At 47.4% G+C, this 21,702-nt stretch overlaps 1 protein-coding gene across 9 annotated transcripts in view; it reads right to left on the reverse strand.

Moving 5' to 3' along the window:
* Positions 1-21,702, reverse strand: part of DOCK3 (dedicator of cytokinesis 3) — a 612,097-nt gene that overhangs the window by 123,466 nt on the left and 466,929 nt on the right. For all 9 annotated transcript variants that reach the window (XM_030569027.1, XM_030569026.1, XM_030569028.1 and 6 more), the window contains exons 23-25: positions 17,260-17,430; positions 12,735-12,927; positions 1,617-1,744 (exon numbers count right to left, since the gene is read on the reverse strand). In XM_030569027.1, the coding sequence (XP_030424887.1) occupies positions 1,617-1,744; positions 12,735-12,927; positions 17,260-17,430 (492 nt within the window). The remainder of the gene's footprint in view (positions 1-1,616; positions 1,745-12,734; positions 12,928-17,259; positions 17,431-21,702) is intronic.

Genomic DNA, 21,702 nt, shown 5'->3' on the forward strand with positions numbered 1-21,702 from the left:
TGACAAAACGCAAAGAGGGTCCCAATGTGAGATTGGGCCCAAAGTTTAAGAATCTGAAGTGCCATCCAAAATCTGAGAGGGACGAGGTGTGGAGCATGCTTTCAGAAGTCTTAAAAGAGCAACACTCAGATGTGGAAACTACAGAACCTGAACCACCAAAAAAGAAAGTTGACCTTCTGCTGGTGGCATCTGACTCAGATGATGAAAATGAACATGTGTCAGTCTGTTCTGCTTTCGATCGTTATCGATCAGAACCCATCATCAGCATAGACTCATGTCCTCTGGAATGGTTGTTGAAGCATGAAGGGACGTATGAACCTTTAGCACCTCTGGCATGTAAATGTCTTGCTGTGACAGCTTATAACAGAGCCATGTGAATGCCTGTTCTCACTTTCTGGTGACATTGTAAACAAGAAGTGGGCAGCATTGTCTCCTGTAAATTGTAACCAAACTTGTTTGTCTGAGCGACTGGCTGAAGTAGGACTGAGTGGACTTGTAGGCTCTAAAGATATACATTGTTTTATTTTTTAAAAGTTTGTTTGTGCATAATTCTACCTTTATAAGTTCAACTTTTATAATAAAGAGATTGCACTACAGTACTTGTATTAGATGAATTGAAAAATATTATTTTGTTTGTTTTTTACAGTGCAAATATTTGTAATAAAAATAAATATAAAGTGAGCACTGTACACCTTGTATTCTGTTGTAATTGAAATAAATATATTTGAAAATGTAGAAAACATCCAGAAATATTTAACTAAATGTTATACTATTATTAACAGTGCAATTAATTGCGCTTAATTTTTTTAATCGTGTGCTTAATTTTTTTAATTGTGTGCTTAATTTTTTTAATCGCTTGACAGCCCTAATATAAATCCATAATAAGAGACCTATGTACTCCATGGGACCAACTTCTGTTCCCCTATGTTCTGTGGAAACATTACTTTATTTTATTGTTTCTTTCATCCCATTCAAACTTACAGAACTACAGCGTACAGTTCAAAATACTCATTGATGTCACTTATTTTAAATGCCATAGACTTCCTCCTTTGAAGTAACTTGGGATATTTCACTGCCCTGTAGGAAACTCTGAACATTTTAAAAAATGACTGAGGTGGCATTCGAGATAAGAGTATCCTGAAGATCAAAGCCAGCTGTTTAAATCAGCAGCAATTTCTGAAAATAAGCATGATTTCATTGATTAGATAATTTTACAGAGTTCTCTTAACATTCACAATAAAGTGCTAATTACTGTCTCCTACACAACTGCAAGTGACAGGACTGGGTAGGGCTTTTGAGCACCACAGATAAGTGAGTTCCAGGCTAGGGTGAAGAAAATTAAACAGTGTCAGTCTTGCTAGGTTTGTCTGAGGGCTCTGTGTGTGTGTGGGTGTGTGTGTGTGTGTGTTTTCACAGCAAGAACATGCTGTAACCAGAATGCTATGAGTCATACACACAAAGGCAGTCGTTCACTTAAGGAATTCTCTTGCTGCTAATAAAGTTAGAGTTCTGTTATAAAAAGATTCACTGAAAAAGATATATATCCAATAGAAACTATCTTGGATTGTTCTTCAGTAATTTAGTGTTGGAATGGAGAAGATAGGTGGGCAGATTACCATGGTGCTGGCCTTGATAATGGAGAAGATACTACTGAGAATCCCAGAGCAGATGAGTAACTCCTTCTGCTGTCTCAGATGAAGGTGAATGTGATGAAGAACCACAGGGAGCAAGATTCGCCGGGATTCTAAAAGAGGGAAACAAGACTCAGAATTATTCTAGGATGGACCTGAATTTCAGCAACCTTGATATTATCCAAGAACTTTGTACAGTAACTCCTCACACAAAGTCATCCCGGTTAACGTTGTTTCAAAGCTGATCAATTAAGGAACATGCTCATTTAAAGTTGTGCAATGCTCCTTTCTAAGGTCATTTGGCAGCTGCCTGCCTTGTCCACTACTTGCAGGAAGAGCAGCCCGGTGGAGGTAGGTGGTGGGTGGTTGGAACCAGGGTGGACCGACAGCCCCCCTATCAGCTTCCCGCTCCCCTAAGTTCCCTGTGCAGCAGCTGCCCAGAAGGCTAGCAATTGCAGCAGTCCCTCCCCACACTGCCATGTGCTGCTCCTGCCCTCTGCCTTGGAGCTGCTCCCCGAGACTCCTGCTTGCTGTGTGGGGGGGAGGAGAAGGGGGGGTTATTGTCAGGATGTCCTCCTCCCCCCTGCTCCTGCACCCCGCTTACCCCATCTTCCATAGAGCAGGGGAAACACACAACAGAGGGAGCTTCCAGGTAGCAGCAGCTGCAGCTGCGGTCTGGTCTCAGCTTGCTGAACTAATTAACAAGGGAGGGTACTTCTGACTTCACTCTTCATACCTATAGGGGCAATGCGCATCTCTCTCTCTCTCTCTCACACACACACACACAAATGAGACTTTAAGCGAAACGATGTTAAGCGAATCCAATTTCCCAATAAGAATTAATGTAAATGAGGAGGTTAGGTTCCACGGAAAAATTTTTCACCAGTCAAAAAACAATATTATACTTAAAAGACTATATTGTACACATGTGTATAATATAGTCTTTTGACTGGTGAAATTTTTTTCTCTGGAACCTAACCCCCTCATTTACATTACTTCTTATCGGGAAATTGGATTCACTCAACATCATTTCGCTTAAAGTCGCATTTTTCAGGAACATAAGTACAATGTTAAGTGAGGAGTTACTGTATGTGGAAACCGAGGAATTAGTATTAATATAGGATGCTGATACAGTAGAATTCACTTAATTGGGCCTCTGATAAACAGCATGCCTGATTAATTGGTGGGATTGCTAGAGAACAGATTTTCAGTGCAATGCATTTCAAAGTCACTAAACAATGAATTAATGGTGCACCTACATGGCATGCCTGATGTTAACTACTGTGAATGTAAAAACAATGAGGAGTCCTTGTGACACCTTAGAGACTAACAAATTTATTTGGGCATAAGCTTTCGTGGACTAGAACCCACTTCATCGGATGCATGAAGTGAAAAATACAGGAGCAGGTATAAATACATGAAAGGATGGAGGTTGCTTTACCAAGTGTGAGGTCAGTCTAACAAGATAAATCAATTAACAGCAGGACACCAAGGGAGGCAAAATAACTTTTGAAGTGGTAAGAATACTGTGAATATGCTTGCAAACAACAGGTGTGAATTGCAATTTGCTAGAATTAATTTCCTGCTGTGTGACCCTTTGTTCACTTCATGCTGCTTTCACAGCAGCTCAGTGAGTCAAACTCTGTATATATTTAACTCTTAGGAAATTAACTTATCTTTATGGGTTCATCACCTTAAGGACCTGACTGTATTCATTGCACAAAATAGTGGAAAGGGTGCAATGTTGGAAGCAGGGAGGTTTTCTGGCTATTGGGAGGCAAGGCCACACATCAGGATTCTTGCCTGCAGTGAGTTCTGGTTGGCCCAGACTTCTCACTGCTAGGATTTCCTCATTCTTTCCTCTAGTATGCCTGGCCAATGATCTTACCCCTGTAGAAAGGCTGCAAAAGACTCATGTGCTGGGAGAAAATAAAAATCAGCACCAAAGGCAGCCATGTGTTTGAGTGGATAGGTGCAAGGAAAACAGGCCAGTAGGAAGAGGAACTCCTGCACATCTACCAATGTGATATATGCCATTGTGTGCCAGAAATGCCCCTCTGCCATGTACACTGGCCAAACCGGACAGTCTCTATGCAAAAGAATAAATGGACACAAATCAGAAGTTAAGAATTATAACATTTAAAAACCAGTCGGAGAACACTTCAACCTCCCTGGTCACTTGATTACAGACCTCAAAAAGTCACAATACTCCAACAAAAAAACTTCAAAAACAGACTCCAACGAGAAACTACAAAATTGGAATTTATTTGCAAACTGGACACCATTAAATTAGGCTTGAATAAAGACTGGGAGAGGATGGGTCATTACACAAAGTAAAACCTATCTCCCCATGTTAATTTTTCCCCTAATTGTTACTCACACCTTCTTGTCAACTGTTGGAAATGGGCCATTCTGATTATCACTACAAAAGTTTTTTTTTCTCCTGCTGATAATAGCCCACCTTAACTGATTACTTTTGTTATAGTTAGTATGGCAACACCCATTTTTTCATGTCCTCTATGTATATATATTGTGATGGGGCAAGGCCAGATGGCTACAGTAAAGTAGTAAGGAATAGGTATGTAGCCCCAGGCTAACCAAATCCCTAGTACCATGGTAACCAAATGGCAGCTGCTCCAGATTAATCAAGACACCTGGGGCCAATTAAGATCTTTCTAGAAGGCAGTGGAGATAGCTACAATGATTGGGCCACCTGAAGCCAATCAAGGGCTGGCTGGAACTAGTTAAAAGCCTCCCAGTTAGTCAGTCAGATTCGTGTGTGAGGAGCTGGGAGCAAGAGGCACAAGGAGCTGAGAGTGAGAGAGTGTACTGCTGACGGATTGAGGAGTACAAGCATTATCAGACACCAGGAGGAAGCTCCTGTGGTGAGGATAAAGGTGTTTGGAGGAGGCCATGGGGAAGTAGCCCAGGGAGTTGTAGCTGTCATGCAACTGTTACAGGAGGCACTACAGACAGCTGCGATCCACAGGGCCCTGGGCTGGAACCTGGAGTAGAGGGAGGGCCCAGGTTCCCCCTAAACCTCCCAACTCCTGATCAGACACAGAAGGAGTTGACCCAGACTGTGGGTTCCACAAGAGGGGAAGAACACTGAGGTGAGCAAATCCGCCAATAAGCGCAGGATCCACCAAAGTGGAGGAGGAACTTTGTCACAATATCTTTCTACTGTATTTTCCACTGTGCATCCGATGAAGTGGGTTTTAGCCCACGAAAGCTGGTGCTCACATAAATTTGTTAGTCTCTAAGGTGCCACAAGTACTCCTCATTCTTTTTGCTGATACAGGCTACCACTCTGAAACAAGAAGGAACAGTGAGGCTTTCTGTTCATTGGAATGCAATGAGGTTAAGAAGCTGTAGGGTTGGCAGTGTGGCAAACTCAGGACACTTAGCTACCAAGAGTGGGGTAGTAATTAGTCCCAGAAGGCTTAACCATGGAGGAATAAGGTTCAGCTGGAAAAGGGGTTACCAGGGAGGTAATTAGTTTCAGCTGGCCCCAATGGCTGGAGCCCTTTTTAAACCCTCCCTGGCAGGGAAGCATGGGGGGAGGAGAGAAGTAGAGTAGCTGCCAGCGAGTAGAGGCAGCTGAACTCTAAAGAAAAGACGGTTACTCACCTTTGTAACTGTTGTTCTTCGAGATGTGTTGCTCATATCCATTCCAGGTAGGTGTACGCGCCGCGCATGCACGTCTGCCGGAAACTTTTTACCCTAGCAACTCCAGTGGGCCGGCAGGTTGCCCCCTAGAGTGGCGCCAGTATGGCACCAGATATATACCCCTGCCGGCCCGCCCACTCCTCAGTTCCTTCTTGCCGGCTACTCCGACAGTGGGGAAGGAGGGCGGGTGTGGAATGGATATGAGCAACACATCTCGAAGAACAACAGTTACAAAGGTGAGTAACCGTCTTTTCTTCTTCGAGTGATTGCTCATATCCATTCCAGGTAGGTGATTCCCAAGCCTTACCTAGGCGGTGGGGTCGGAGTGAGAGGTCGCGGCCTGGAGCACTGCAGAGCCAAAGGCCGCATCATCTCTGGACTGCTGGACCAGGGCGTAATGGGAAGCGAATGTGTGGACCGAAGACCAGGTCGCCGCCCTACAAAACTCTTGGATTGGCACGCGGGCAAGGAAAGCCAGCGATGATGCCTGTGCTCTGGTGGAGTGAGCAGTCACACGGCCCGTCAGAACGTGGGCCAGGTCGTAGCAGGTCCTGATGCAGGAGGTAACCCAGGAAGATAACCTCTGGGAGGAAATCGGCAGCCCCTTGACCCGGTCCGCTACCGCCACAAATAACTGGGGGGACTTGCGGAAGGGTTTGGTCCTGTCCACATAAAATGCTAGCGCCCGACGGACATCTAGTGAGTGGAGCTGTTGCTCCCTGCGGGACGAATGGGGCTTTGGGAAAAAGACTAGGAGGAAAATCTCTTGGTTAACATGGAAAGCTGAGACCACCTTGGGAAGAAAGGTAGGGTGAGGCCTCAGCTGTACCTTGTCTTTATGGAAGACGGTATACGGTGGGTCCACTGTGAGGACCCTCAGCTCTGACACTCGTCTAGCTGAGGTAATGGCCACTAGGAAGGCGGTCTTCCACGAGAGGTAGAGCAGGGAGCAAGTAGCTAATGGCTCGAATGGAGGGCCCATGAGCCGAGTTAGGACCAGGTTGAGGTCCCATGAAGGGGCCGGAGGGCGGATTTGTGGATAGAGCCGCTCCAGTCCCTTCAGGAATCTCGCCACCATAGGGTGGGAGAAGACAGAACATCCGTCCATTCCAGGATGAAACGTGGAGATGGCCGCTAGGTGGACCCGGAGGGACGACAACGCCAGACCCTGGGTCTTGAGGGACCAGATGTAGTCTAAAATAGTGGTGACAGGAGTCTCCATAGGGCGAAGAGCTTTCTCTGAACACCAGCAGGAGAAACGCTTCCACTTAGCTGAGTAAGTCGCCCTGGTGGAAGGCTTTCTACTGCCCATGAGAACCTCCCAAACCGGGGTAGAACAGCGCAACTCAGAGCCTGTCAACCACGCAGGAGCCATGCCGTAAGGTGTAGAGACGGAAGGTCTGGGTGACAGAGCCTGCCGTGGTCCTGGGTGATCAGGTCCCGATGTAGGGGCAGGGTAACTGGGTTGGCTACTGAGAGGTCCAGCAACATGGGGTACCAATGCTGTCTGGCCCATGCTGGAGCTATGAGAATCACCCGGGCTCTGTCTCTGCGCACCTTGAGGAGAACCCTGTGTATCAGCGGAACGGGAGGGAATGCGTAACACAGGTGGGCTATCCATGGGATCCAGAATGCATCTGCCAGAGACCCTGGTTCCCGACCCTGGAAGGAGCAGAATACTCGACACTTCCTGTTCTGCCTGGACACAAAGAGGTCCATCCGGGGACGACCCCACCTCTGGAAGAGTGAGAGGGCGACGTCCGGACGGAGGGACCACTTGTGCGAACGGAAGGATCTGCTCAGCCGATCCGCTAGAGTGTTCCGCACTCCCGGGAGATAGGAGGCGGAAAGGTGAACCGAATGGGCTATGCAAAACTCCCAGAGGCGCATTGCCTCGAGACACAGGGGAGAGGACCTGGTGCCGCCCTGCTTGTTGATGTAAAACATGGTCGTCGTGTTGTCGGTGAACACCGCGACACAATGACCTTGAAGGAGATGGACAAACGCTTGACAAGCAAGGCGGACCGCTCTCAACTCTCGTATGTTGATATGGAGGTTGATCTCTTGAGGTGTCCACAAGCCCTGAGTTCTCTGGGTGCCGCAGTGTGCCCCCGACCCAGATCTGAGGCGTCCGTGGTCAGGGATGCCGAGGGTTGGGGCAGATGGAACGGGAGCCCCGCACAGACTACGGACTGGTCCAGCCACCAGCGAAGGGAGTCCAGCATCCTCTGAGGAATGGTGACGACTGTGTCCAACGAATGTCTGGCCGGCCGATAGTGCGCGATGAGCCATGATTGAAGAGGCCTCATGCGGAGTCGGGCATATGCCGTTACGAACGTACAGGCTGCCATGTGGCCTAGAAGTGCCAGACATGTTCGTAGAGAGGTCAGCGGGGCCGCCTGCAAGCGCAGAATGATGGCCGACAGCGACTGGAACCTAGGCAAGGGTAGCAAGGCCCTGGCCAGGGTAGAGTCCAGAACGGCCCCGATGAACTCTATCCGCTGCGTGGGGAGCAGAGTAGACTTGTCCACATTGATGACGAGGCCCAAGGCAGCAAAGAGGGTGCTGATCCTGTCGACATGGTGGCGGACCTGCAGCTCCGATGTGCCTCGGATCAGCCAGTCGTCCAGGTAGGGGAAGACGTGAATGCGGCAACGTCGAAGGTGTGTGACGACGACTGCCATGCATTTTGTAAACACCCTCGGGGCCGTAGAGAGGCCAAACGGAAGGACTGCAAATTGATAATGTTGGTGGTCGACCACAAAGCGGAGGAAACGTCTGTGTTGGGGGGCAATGGAGATGTGAAAGTAAGTGTCCTGCATGTCGAGGGCGGCGTACCAGTCTCCGGGATCCAGGGATGGGATGATGGTTCCAAGGGATACCATATGGAACTTCAACTTCACGATATACTTGTTGAGTTCCCGCAGGTCGAGGATGGGCCTGAGGCCGCCCTTGGATTTGGGGATTAGAAAGTAGCGGGAATAAAACTCCTTGCCCTTCTCGTTGTCCGGAACCGCCTCTATGGCTCCCTTGACAAGGAGCGCGCGTACTTCCTGACGGAGGAATTGCTCGTGAGAGGGGTCCCTGAAGAGGGACGGGGATGGAGGGTGGCGGGGGGGGGGGAAGAAAACTGCAGGCGATAACCGGCCTGCACCATACGCAAGACCCAACAGTCCGACGTTATTTGGGTCCACGCCGGGAGGAAAAAAGAAAGGCGGTTGGAAAACTGCGGGGAGGGATCCGGAGGGGAAACTGGTACTGCGCCCTCGGGCGCACCTTCAAAAGGAAGGCTTAGGCCTTGGAGGGGCCTTGGCGGAGCCTTGGTTCTGCCCCGTTTGGCCACCGGACTGCCTGCGGCGGTTGTTCCTGCCGCGGTGCCTAGAGAGGTCCTAGAGAGGCGGAACTGGGGGTACGGCCGCCGCTGCTGCTGCTGGTTTTGCTGCCGGAATGGCCTGCGCTGCCTTGCAGTCGTATGCATTCCCAGCGACCGTATTATGACCCTGTTAGCCTTGAGGTCTTTTAGTCTCGGGTCTGTTTTATCAGAAAACAGGCCCTGGTCTTCAAAGGGGAGATCCTGGATTGTATGTTGGAGCTCCGGTGAAAGGCCAGAGACCTGCAGCCAAGAAATATGGCGCATCGTGAGCCCCGAGGCCAGGGTCCAAGCGGCCGAGTCGGCAGCATCAAGGGAGGCCTGTAGCGATGTTCTTGCTACTTTCTTGCCCTCGTCCAGGATGGTGGAAAACTCCTGGCGGGCGTCCTGAGGCAAGAGCTCCGCGAACTTCCGCGCCGCTACCCACGAGTTGAAGGAGTAGCGGCTGAGGAGGGCCTGCTGGTTTGAGACCCGGAGCTGTAGCGCCCCCGCCGAATAGACCTTGCGGCCCAGGAGGTCCATTCTTCTCGCCTCCTTCGACTTGGGCGCTGGGGCCTCTTGCCCGTGGCGCTCCCTGTCGTTCACCGACTGGACCACCAACGAGAAGGGTGTCGGGTGAACGTATAAGTATTCATAGCCCTTCGAGGGGGCCATGTACTTTCATTCCACCCCTCGAGTGGTCGGAGGGATGGAGGCCGGTGACTGCCAGATGTTATTGGCGTTGGCCTGGATTGTCTTTATAAAGGGCAGGGCCACTCTGGTGGGCGCATCGGCGGAAAGGATGCTCACCACCGGGTCCTCAATTTCAGACACCTCCTCCGCTTGCAAGTCCAGGTTCTGTGCCACCCGGCGGAGGAGGTCTTGGTGCGCCCTAAGATCTAGCGGGGGAGGACTGGAGGACGAGGTACCCGCCACTGCCTCATCCGGAGAAGAGGACGAGGAAACCCCCGGCAACAAAGTGTCCACGGGGGGGTCCGTGTGGGGCTGCACCTCCGTCCCTGGAGGGAGCTCTGGGTCCCGGTGACTGGACCTGCCGTCTGCTTCTGGGGAGTGAGGGGGTCTCGATACCGTCGCCTCCAGAGGTCTGCGTTCCCCTGTAGGGCGGGGGGTAATGTGCTGCAGACCCTGAGCCTGGGAATACGCCCATGGGGTCCAAAACCCCCACTGTTGAGGCCCTCGCTCTTGTGGGGGAGGGTCCTGGAACAGGGCCGAGTGCGTGTCCTGGCCCATGGCATAGGCGCTGTCAGTCTAGGAAGAGACCGATGGCTCCCTAGACGGCCACGGAGGCACGGAGCCTGATTGGTACGCGACTCTGTGCGCCGAGACCGACGCTCCCCTCGGTGCCGAGGCTCGGTGCCGCGACCCACATCGGTGCCGGGATCGGGATCGGGAACGGCGTGATGACCGGTGCCGGGATCCGGATCAGGACTGGGAGCGATGTCGGTGCCGGGAGCGGGACCGCGACCTTCGATGAGCGTGGTGCCGGGACGGCAGCGGAGACCGGGACCTGCCACCGGCGCGGTGCCGGGAGGTCGACCGGGATCGGGACCTACCACCGGTTCGGTGCCGGGAGGTCGACCGAGGAGCCGAACACCGAGGTGAACGGCTCCTGGAGTCTCGGTGCCGGCGGTGAGACGAGCCCGACCGGGACTGTGCAGATGGTGATCGGTGCCACGAGTACGACTGGTACCGCCTGGGAGAGTGGTGCCGGGACTCCGAGTGGCGCCCCGAGCGCGAGCATTCACGCCTCCGGGGTGATCGGTGCCGGGACTTGGGAGACAGCGCTCGAAGCATCGGTTTACCCCTGGAGGTTACCCGTCGCGGGGGTGCCGGCTGAGGCTGCAATGGCTCTGTCATCGCAATCAGGTCCCGAGCCGAGGCAAAGGTCTCCGGCGTAGACGGTACCCGTAGCTCGACCCCGGATCTTAAGGGGGAGCTAGGAGGGGCTGGACTCGACGGACCTTCCGGGCCCGGAGTCGACAGCAGTCCTGCAGGTGGTGCCGCGGCCAGGGTAGGCGCCGGGCGCTCCACTCGGGCCTGCCTGGATGGTGTTGCAGACGCCGAGGGACGAGAGTCTGCTCCCGGTGCCGGAGATGGTCGGTGCTGGGGAGTCTTGCCAGTGCCGGCGCGGTCCGGTGCCGGAGTAGAACTGGCTGACTGCGCCGCCAGTGCCGGAGACAGAGCCGCCTCCATAAGGAGAGCGTGGAGTCTTTGGTCTCTCTCCTTCTTCGTGCGAGGCTTGAAGGCCTTGCAAATGCGGCATTTTTCGCTGATGTGCGATTCCCCCAGGCACTTAAGGCACGCGTCGTGGGGATCGCTCGTAGGCATCGGCTTCTTGCATGCCGAGCACTGCTTGAAGCCTGGCGAGCCAGGCATGGGCCCGGTGCCGGGTGCCGGGGAGGGCAACGGCCCACCAGCAAGCGATGTTAGACAACTATATACAAGATTCTAACTAACTACTATGCTAACAGTCTATCTACTAATTAACTATTTACAACGAAAAACGACGAACAAGTACAGGAGAGCTAGGGACGTGGAGGTCAGCAAGCCGCACTCCACAGTTCCAGCAACCGACATGGCGGTAAGAAGGAACTGAGGAGCGGGCGGGCCGGCAGGGGTATATATCTGGTGCCATACTGGCGCCACTCTAGGGGGCGACCTGCCGGCCCACTGGAGTTGCTAGGGTAAAAAGTTTCCGGCAGACGTGCACGCGCGGTGCGTACACCTACCTGGAATGGATATGAGCAATCACTCGAAGAAGAACTTTTCTTGCAAGGCAGGTTGCACTCTCCCCAGAAGGAGAGGAAAACAGAGCAAGGGCCTGACTGATAGGGGATCAGCCAGACCCTGCGCGACTGTGAAGGGCTTTTGCTTTGCCCAAGCCTGTGTCTCCAAGGCTGAGGAGGACTGAGCTAGGAGAGGAGAGACAGGTACTTTGCCACAGCAGGTAAAGGAGGGCTTTGGATGCCGGAATCCCTTGTTAAAGAGAGGAGGAGGAAATGGAGAGGCTAACAGAGAGGAGTCAGGTTTACTTAGCTCCTGCCTTTAGAACCCTAAGGAAAATATATTAACCCATAGGGTTAAAGTATTTAAAAAAACAGAATCCATTGCCTGCCAGTCAGACAACATCACTGCCCTCTTTGATGTGCTTCACTTGTTCCCCCTTGTCACCCACTTCAGTAAAGTTTAATCCTTTCTTCCTCACCTTCAAGGCCCTGCTAGACTCAGCCCTGGCTTATTGGATCTCACTGTCTATAGTGTTTCCTCTCTGTCCCTTTCTTTGGACAAATATGCCAGCATCTAAAACCCTTTTGTTTTCTTCTTCCACTCCTGTCTTCTTAACTTCTTTCATGTAGACCCTTATACATGGAATTACCTTCTCAACTCAGTGCACCAGGCTCTCACCTTTTCCTCATTCAAATGCCTCCAAAACACCCACTTCTTTTATAAACCCCATACATGTGAAAATAAAAATGTTCAGATTAAGAATTTTTTAAAAATATATATCTGAAGTGACTCTTTCCTGGGTCTCTCATTGCAGCTCCTCTTTCAGTGAGTGTTTTCCAGGCTGCAAGCTTGCTGGGGCAGGGACTGTCTTCATATCTGTGTCTTGTTCAATGCAGTTGTAATAAGAAATAATATTAGAGTTGTAGCACAGTGTATTCCTTGGAGCACTGATAATCATAATAATTGGGTGATCACTTAATAAGTGTGTTTTTAATCAGTGAATATGCTAATTAAGAGTATTGTTCTGTATCCTAAATCTCATGTTTTCTCCACTATCTGCAATCACACAAAATTTATTTATGGGCGCATATCACAGAGTACAACACATTGTTCACTGTAGGAAAAGCTCCATATATGTAGAACAATATATACATCAAGTGCATACATACACCAGAAGTACAACATAGCTAACAGTTTCTCCAAATTTATTTGTATTCTTCATGGTATAGTTCTCCACAAAGCAGCTACAAAAAATGCAATATGATCCTACTATCACTTGGCCGGATTTACCAGGGGCATTCAGCTGCAAGTGTTACAAATGGATGCTACTGTCTTACCCGAGAAAGAAAAAAGGCGGCTGTCCACAGTGCGTGCTATAGATTGCAGCTTAACTACATCCATCGACTGTCCGATATGCACTGTACTAGGCATGCTTCCTAGAGTTCCTCTCACAAACTCTGCTACTTCCTGCACGGTGAACATCTGCAATAGCTCATCGAAGATTGCAGGGAAGGAATTCAGTAAAGCAGCCTGAAAAAAGAAAATGAACAAGCTATGATAGTTTTGAGTTCTGTAACTACAGAATAGGGACATTTGTGTGAAATACAAATAAGCAATGGTAAAACAGAGTTAAGGGTCTGAAAAAAGCTATTACATTCAAAATGATGGCTGATGTTCTATCTTTGTATCACCCTGCAGCTCCCAAAAGCAAAGCACTTCTGGTATATAAGATCATGCTCTGTTCTGAAGCTTTGCAATATCAACATATTATATAATAAATTGAGAACAGAACAATTTAAAAAAACAAAAAACCACAATAGTACTGGCCATATTATAGCCTCATGTTTTTTTAAAGACAGGAGAACAAAAAAGAAAAAGTCCCAAACTGGTCCAAATATTTTTTCTTGATTTTATCTTTTAATGGAAAAAAAAGTGCTTCTGAGTTAAAGAAATTCTATAAAGTTTTTTTGCACTGAAACAACTTAATAAGAGAGATTTACAAACCATTCTGAAAGGTTGTTTATAAATAAGATACTGTGAAACTCTTAAAAGCACCACCACATGATATTACTGTATTTGTACAACAGTGACGCAGGGTATTTTGCATGAAAATTATGCATCATACCATGCAAATAATAGAGCAAAATTATTTCTGTTATAAGGGGATATCTTCAGTAGCTTGGAGTTATCTGTGAAGGTATCTCTGGACCGGAGGAAGGACCTCAATATAACAAAAACCTAACTCTTCATTTCACACTCATGTCCTTCCTTCATATTCACTTCTCCATAACAGCAGATAATTCCATGAGCCCTTCCAATCTCCAGGCCCACACACCTGATGTTATCCTTAACTCCTCCCATTTACCCCTCATTTTCAGGATGTTTTAAAATCCTTCTGTTTTCTCCTTTACAGTGCATTCAAAATCTCTGTGCATGTCTTAACAACCTCCCATCTGGACTATTGTAACCTCTTCTCTAGTCTTCCCAACAACTGCCTCACTACTATCCAGTCTATCCAAAATGTCACCATGAAACTCACTTTTTGACCACATCATCCCCTTTTATGAATCCCTTAACTGACTCTACAGTCCTTTGTGTAACAATTTCAAAATCACTGAACTCAATTTGTTAGACTCTTTCCAGCTCTGCTCTTGCCTACATCTCATTAGTGGCTGTCCACCACTCTCCTCTATTCTGCCAATCTTTCTTCCCTCCCCATACTTTTTCTTTTCTCCCAGAAGTACTTCTGTGCCTTCTCTCATGCTCGCCCTTAGACTTGGAATATCTTCCCTGATTCTATACACTACACAATTTCCCTCTTCAAAACACCTTTATCCACAATCCTTCCAACAAACAATAATCCTCTAGCTAATGTCCCTTACACAATAAAAATAAAAAAATGCAATTATGAATAAAATAAAAACAAAAGCCTTTCAGAACTAACAATTTGTCCTGTATAGTCTGTGACATTCTCTATATTCCTTCACCCCTTCCTCCATTTCTCTTGCCTGTTATATCCCCCCGCATCTTGTCTTGTAATCAATTTTGATTACATAGTGGCCTAAAGAGCTTACAAGGGCCATCACATGCAACATATAGATTTTTAATTAAACTAATAACAATCTGAGAGTTTTGAAATATTTCAAGGTATCTCTTTGAAGGCTATTACAATGGCTGTGAATCTCTACATCAGTTTATCTCTGTGATAATCTGATGATTCTGTAGACTAATTTTGGGAGATCTGTGACAGCCTTTGGGCTGGGTATTATGGCCCTGGGTATTCTTGCAACAGTTTGCCTGAAGCCTGCCTATAAATCTTTCTTCTGAGAGGGAGGATTTCTGTAATGATTTAGGAAACCTAGTAACAGTTCAATAATATGCTAGATAACCTGCGGGATCTCTGTGATGGTTTATTAATTCTTAGAAGGGTATGGCTGCACTCTGTACAAGTATCTGCAATGGTCTGGTATATTCCTCTTGTCAGATCATTGAACTGGAAAGAGGGCAGAATCAATTTCACTGTGATGGTTGAGAAAGAAGCATGGAGAGCGAGATCTCTAACATCCTGGGTGAAAGGAGACGTGTGAAGAAAGATTTTTGCTAAGGCCTTGAGCATTTCTGTCATGGCTTAATAGTTTTCCAGTTATCTGGATTGCTTTTTTATTCATTCAAAAGACCTAACTCTGGATCAGTGTATGAAAATATAAACAATGAAACAGGAACAGGGCTGTTCTAAATAACCAGCTTCATTATTAGATTTAAGTCTTTGCTAGAAAATTACTGGATCAGTATTGATATGAAATACTCAACAGACAAGCACTGGACTAGCGTTACTATCATACGATGATACATGCACTTAAAGAACCTAATCATTATAACAAAAGGCTTGAACTTGTAAATTGCCATTTGTCACAATCATCCTGGTAGAAGCAGAAAGGATGAGCAAGGTCCAAGTATGTCTTCTCTTTCATCATTTGTCTAAAATATCTTCTCTCCTACCATTGCTTCTCCTGACTATTAACATGTTAAGCATCCTTTATAATGAAGGATGCATAAGATCCAATATCTCTTCTCTTTCAATATTGGATCTAAAATATTTTCTTTCTCGTCATTGTTTTTCATGACCATGTAGTTATTAAATATATCTTGTTTACTGATGGATGAATACGATCCAGTATCTGTTCTCTTTCATGACTGACTGGATATATTTTTTCCACTCATTGTTGGTTCTCCTGAGCAAGTTGACTCACGTAGGTATTGATGACCACTTGTACTGTATTTTCAGTGTTTGAAATCCTACATGTTCAATCCATCACCAGAATATTCCACATCTCTTTCTCTATTTTCAAAAAAACCTGAACAGTTATACACTGCACTCCAAGATTATATGCAGGAAAAGATGGATTTGGGTAGGGAAAGGAGAGTCACGAGGAACATCCATGATGAAAGAGTGGTGCAGGCAAGGTGATTGTTACTTACAGAATTAAACGATGGCCTTGAAGTACCACCACACTTTTGTGGGGCACATATCCCAGCTCCGCTCACCTGTCCTCCAGGCTGAGGGGCCTATGGGGCAATGAGGGTCGAGGGGGCAACACAATGGCAAGTGGGAAACAAAAAGTAAATTTTTCAAATATTAAACAGGACAGGTTTTATAAATATACAAATGCCTGAAATGAAGACACTTCGAAAGACAGTAGTAACACAGGGCAAAAAGAGAGAGAGAGAACTATCCTGTCCTCAGTTCAGCTTCCCTTATGTATTTACGATAGCCCAAATGAAAAACAAAAGAATAGTTTCCCCAGACACTATTTTTCCCCGAATGTCAGTTTCCTGGTAGAAAGTTGCAGTGATTTCTGATGACACTGGTCCATACTCTTGCTAAGTGATTAAACCAAAGGCTGTAGCAGTGGTTCTCAAACTTTGCCATAATGTGGACCACATCTTGAGAGAGATTGTCTTGCTGACCACTTTCCCTCCCACTGGGATAATTAAACTTTATTGTGACAACTACAGCAATTGCTTCCATGGAAAATCCTATTAGGACAATATTAAACGTATCTGTAACTGTCTTTTATTGCATTTTAACAATGGAGAATGTCGAGAACCAGCACCGCATTACCAGTCAGCTCTATGCAAATCACAATTTGAGAGCCTCTGAGCTAGGGTATGTACATACAACAAAAGATCCTACTGTGTAAAGTGTTAAGTTTTAAATGTTAGTATAGTGATCCTTACAATAACACAGAGCCAGACTGTGACATCCTTACTCACACTGAGGAGCGTCTTACCTTATGTGAACTCCTACTGAAGTCAACGGGACTGTTTGCAGAGTAAGGCATTACCAAACATGAATAAGGATATCATAATACGGTTGTTGTCAATCCACAATTGATTCCAGTAGTGATGGTGAAACTGAGGATGTGAATTTTTCTAGGGTTTCCTAGTTGTTAATGACACATCAATCAGAACTCTTCCACTATGAGCAGCTGCTGTGACCTATGGTATTGACTTGAGCTGTTACTTTTCTTTGTGACTAATAAAGGAATTTAAATTCCTCTGTGCCAATTCTGAGACGTGTTTATGAATGAGACACAACGTAAAAACAACAAGAATATGGAATGTCTACTCTAACCATATAACATGACAATCCATTTGTCTCCCTTCTTCACGGTAAAACTGCCCAGCTGTTCTGCATCTGTTCACTGTCTAAAATTACTGTGCAACTATGTTACTCATTTCTGTAAAATCAGTCGGTAAAAGAGCACAAATTATGGCTCTTAAATATTGGATGAATATGTTGCTTGTGCACAAAATAGTTACCTCTGCACTTCCTGTATTCAAGTATAGAAAATAGCTAACCTGTGTGAAGATGAGAGTCTCTGAGCTCCTGCTGTCCAAGCTGAGCACGAATCTGATGGACTGGAAAAGCTCTTGGATACTGGAGCGAAATTGTTCCTCCTCCATTCCACAAGTAGCTCTCGAGTAAAGGATCCGAGATTGGACAATGAACTTGAAAAGATATTCCAAGGCCTTAATGAATAAGAGAGGAATGGGAGTAACAAAGAAAGAGAGGGATAAAGGAGCTTTAAAGAGAGCCAGGAAGATTTTAATAACATTATGAATAATGGAATTCTTCATTGACAGAGAACAGGGAAAAAAAAACAGGTTTTGTAAATAAAAACACAGTTATGTACAACCTGCTCGTAGCTAAGTATTCTCTCCTCACCAACAATCTTCACTATGGAAATGTCTAACTAGGATAAAAGTTCTGTTCTTAATTCAAATTAACTGAATTAAGGCAAAATCTTAGTGAAGATAATGCAGTAGGCAGTTTTTGTGTAAGTTAGCCGCTTGAGCTAAAAACTATGGGGGAGCCTAGTCTTTCAGTCAACTTTCTAACTTACATGAGAACTACAAACAACTTTGTCTTCAACAGGATTTTACCCCGAGTTAACTAACTTGAGTTGAGAATACATCTTTTGTTTCTAGAAAAGATAGCAATGATATTGCAGCTGCCTGGGCTAGCCACTTGAGTAAATACCAGGGTCATGGGTAGGCTTGTATAGCCCCTGCTGCTGCAGCTTCACTGCTATTGGAATTCAAGCTAGCCAGATCAAAGCAAGCTTAGGTACATCTACATGTGCTGCAGTCACACCACTGATTGCTGTGTAGAGATACCCAAGATGGCATAATATGTTAGGCATGTACTTGGAGTGGTTAGACCCTACTGATGCTTGTGCTGCTGTGGCTATGCTATTTGTAGCATGCTTTGCTCAATCAGAGCTAGCACAAATACGTCTCCTCAAACTGGAAATTATACCTCCAGCTCCAAATGTTCAAATACCCTTAGAGTAACAGAAGAGGGCCTACCAGGGAAAAAAAACCCTGCTCTTCACTCTGGACATGATGGCCCGGCCTCTCTTTAGCCTGTGCAACTGCGTGTAGAAATAGCAGTATGTGTGCGTAGAAGGAGGCAGGAGCAGGATGTGAGGGTCTCTGGAAGGCCATAACTTTAGTACCAGCAAGGAGCAGTTGTACAGTAGCAAACAGGCTTCCCTTTTCTCCCAGCTGAATACAGTTGCAGGGGGAGTTAGGGATTCTTCTTTCTCTCTCCCCATATAGCAACTTCTTTTTGTCCCTATTTAGCCCAGGCAGAGGGGGGAATAATCCCCTTGAAATACAGCATTTAACACTATATAGTGAGTGATAATTACTGCGGTTCCAGAGGATTACCTCAGTGAGTTTTTTACAGTAGAGTGAAATGTCACAATATGGCTTGTACAGACTAAGATAAATGGTGTATTTTAAAAATGTGTTTGCTAAAATGCTTTAACTAACATATTTTAAAAAACACTGATCTAAACAGCACAACTAGCTGTATTTCTATGATTTTATAATTCTACGTATCAATTGGTAGAGAAGCACTCTGGGGTGAGCTAAGTGTCAGTGTAAGAAAAAAATACTGTCATAGTGAATGCTTTATTATGCTAACTAGCCCAGCATGATCAGCAATAGTAATCACAGGACTCACAGCTAGCTGAGAAAATGGATAGAACTGTGTGTCAGTATCCCATATGAAAACATAGTGCTCTCCACTCTCATCACATGGAGTACACAAGCAGCAGCAATGAGGCCATGCCATTTTGCTTCAGTAGGCACCTCCCCCTTCCCTTCAGTCTTCCATTTTGGCATGGCTGAAGTAGTAGTTGAAGTGCTGTTTGATGCCATCCTCATAGTCTGGGTACCTATAACTACATTGTCTAAGGAAGCAAAGGATAGGCTGGATCTCTACAGCTGGCAGAGACACATTATTAATGTCCCTACTCGTGAAAAAAGACGGTTACTCACCTATGTAACTGTTGTTCTTCGAGATGTGTTGCTCATATCCATTCCAATTAGCTGTGCACAAGCACGATTGTCAGAAGATTTTTACCCTAGCAACAGTCGGTGGGTCAGCTGAGGCGCCCCCTGGAGTGGCACCTTCATGGCGCCGGATATAAACCCCAGCTGACCCAGCACTCCCTCAATTCCTTCTTGCTAGCTACTCTGACAGAGGGGAAGGGGGGGTGGGTTTGGAATGGATATGAGCAACACATCTCGAAGAACAACAGTCACAAAGGTGAAGAAGAAAAGATGGTTACTCGAGTGCTTGCTCATATTGATTCCAATTAGGTGACTCCCAAGCCTTACCCAGGCGGTGGGGTTGGAGTAAGATGTTGCGGAGTGCAGAACTGCTGAGCAAAATGCCGTGTCACCCCTTGACTGTTGGACTATCACATAGTTGGTAGCAAAGATATGCACCGATGACCAAGTTGCTGCCCTACATATCTCCTGTATGAGTATATGAACCAGGAAAGCAGAGGACGAAGCTTGAGCCTCAGTGGAGTGGGCAGTAAGTTGTGTAGTTGGGACACCAGCCAAGTCATAGCACACATGGATACATGATGTGATCCAGGACAAGATGCGCTGGGTGGCGACCAGAAGGCCCTTCATCCTGTCTGCCACAGCTATGAAGAGCTGGATAGTCTTCCTAAAAGGTTTTGTTCATTAAATGTAAAAGACAAGGGCCCTGCAAACGTCTAGGGAGTGCAGCTGTTGGTCCCGTCAAGAAGTGTGCAGCTTCAGATAGAAGACCGGGAGGAAGATGTCTTGGTTGACACGGAAGGCAGACACCACCTTAGGAAGGAAGGCAGGGTGTGGTCGCTGAGGTGATAGCTACGAGGAAGGCTGTCTTCCAGGAAAGGTACAGGAGTGAGCAGGTGGCCATCGGCTCGAATGGGGCACCCATAAGTCTGGATAGGACCAGGCTGAGGTCCCACGTAGGGGCTGTATGTCGAATGTGCAGGTACCGACGTTCTAATCCCTTGAGGAACCTGCTGACCATGGGATTGGAGAAGACCGAGTGCCTATTTTCACCTGGGTGGAAGGCTGAAATCACTGCTAGGTGTACTCTGATGGATGAAACTGCTAGGCCCTGCTGTTTCAAGGACAAGAGGTAGTCTAAGATGATAGGTACTGGTGCCTGCAGGGGGGCAGTATTGCTCAGAGTACACCTGCAGGAAAAACGCTTCCACTTGGCCAAATACGTGGACCTGGTAGAGGGCTTTCTGCTACCCAAAAGTACCTGCTGTACCGAGCAGGAGCAACGTAGCTCAGATTGAGTAAGCCATGCAGCATCCACGCTGTGAGGTGTAGGGATTGCAGATTGGGATGTCAGAGTTGTCCGTGTTTCTGAGTGATCAGGTCCAGCCATAACGGAAGTGGAGTTGGAGTGGTCACCGACAGATCTAGGAGAGTGGTATACCAATGCTGCCTGGGCCACGCCAGGGCACCAAAATTAAGCGGGCTCTGTCCCTGTACAACTTGAGCAGGATCCTGTGGACTAACGGGAAATGAGGAAAGGCGTAATACAGGTGGTCTTTCCACACTATTAGGAAGGCGTCTGACAGGGAACCCAGGGAGTGTCCCTGGAGAGAGCAGAATCCCTGGCACTTCCGACTCTTGCGAGAGGTGAAAAGGTTTATCTGGGGAATCTCTCACTTCCGGAAAACACAATGGATGACGTCCGGGCGAATCGACCACTCGTGAGCCTGGAAGGATCTGCTGAGGCGGTCTGCTAAGGTGTTCTGGATTCCTGGGAGAAATGACACCACCAGGTAGATTGAATGGGCTATGCAAAATTCCCACAGGTGAATGGCTTCCTGACAGAGGGGGGATGATCGCGCTTCCCCTTGTTTGTTGATATAAAACATGGTTGTTGTGTTGTCTGTGAAAACTGCAACACAACAGCCCTGAAGGTGCTTGCGGAACACTTGACAAGCCTGGTGCACTGCTCTCAGCTCCTGTACATTGATGTGGAGGGATATCTCTTGTGTGGACCAAAGGCTCTGTGTGTGAAGGTCCACAAGGTGAGCGCCCCAGCCCAAAGATGATGCATCCGTGGTTAGGGCCAGGGAGGGCTGTGGGGCATGGAATGGTACTCCTTGGCATACTGAGTTGGGGTTCAGCCACCAGTCCAGTGAGGTTAAGACTTCTGGCGGTACCGTGACCACTGTGCCCATGCTGTCCCGGCCTGGGTGGTATATGGTTGAGAGCCAGGTCTGAAGTGGATGGAGGTGCAGTCTGGTGTGTCTGGTCATGAAGTTACAAGACGCTATGTGTCCCAGGAGACCCAGGCAGGTCCATACTGTCTAGGTCGGGAAGCCTTGGAAGCCGTGGGTGATGCTCACCAAGGACTGAAAGAGCTCATGCGGTAGACACGCATGGGCGACTCTCGAATCTAGGACTGCGCTGATGAAGTTT

This window comes from Gopherus evgoodei, chromosome 7, assembly GCF_007399415.2.
Source record: "Gopherus evgoodei ecotype Sinaloan lineage chromosome 7, rGopEvg1_v1.p, whole genome shotgun sequence".
Classification (NCBI taxonomy): domain Eukaryota; kingdom Metazoa; phylum Chordata; order Testudines; family Testudinidae; genus Gopherus; species Gopherus evgoodei.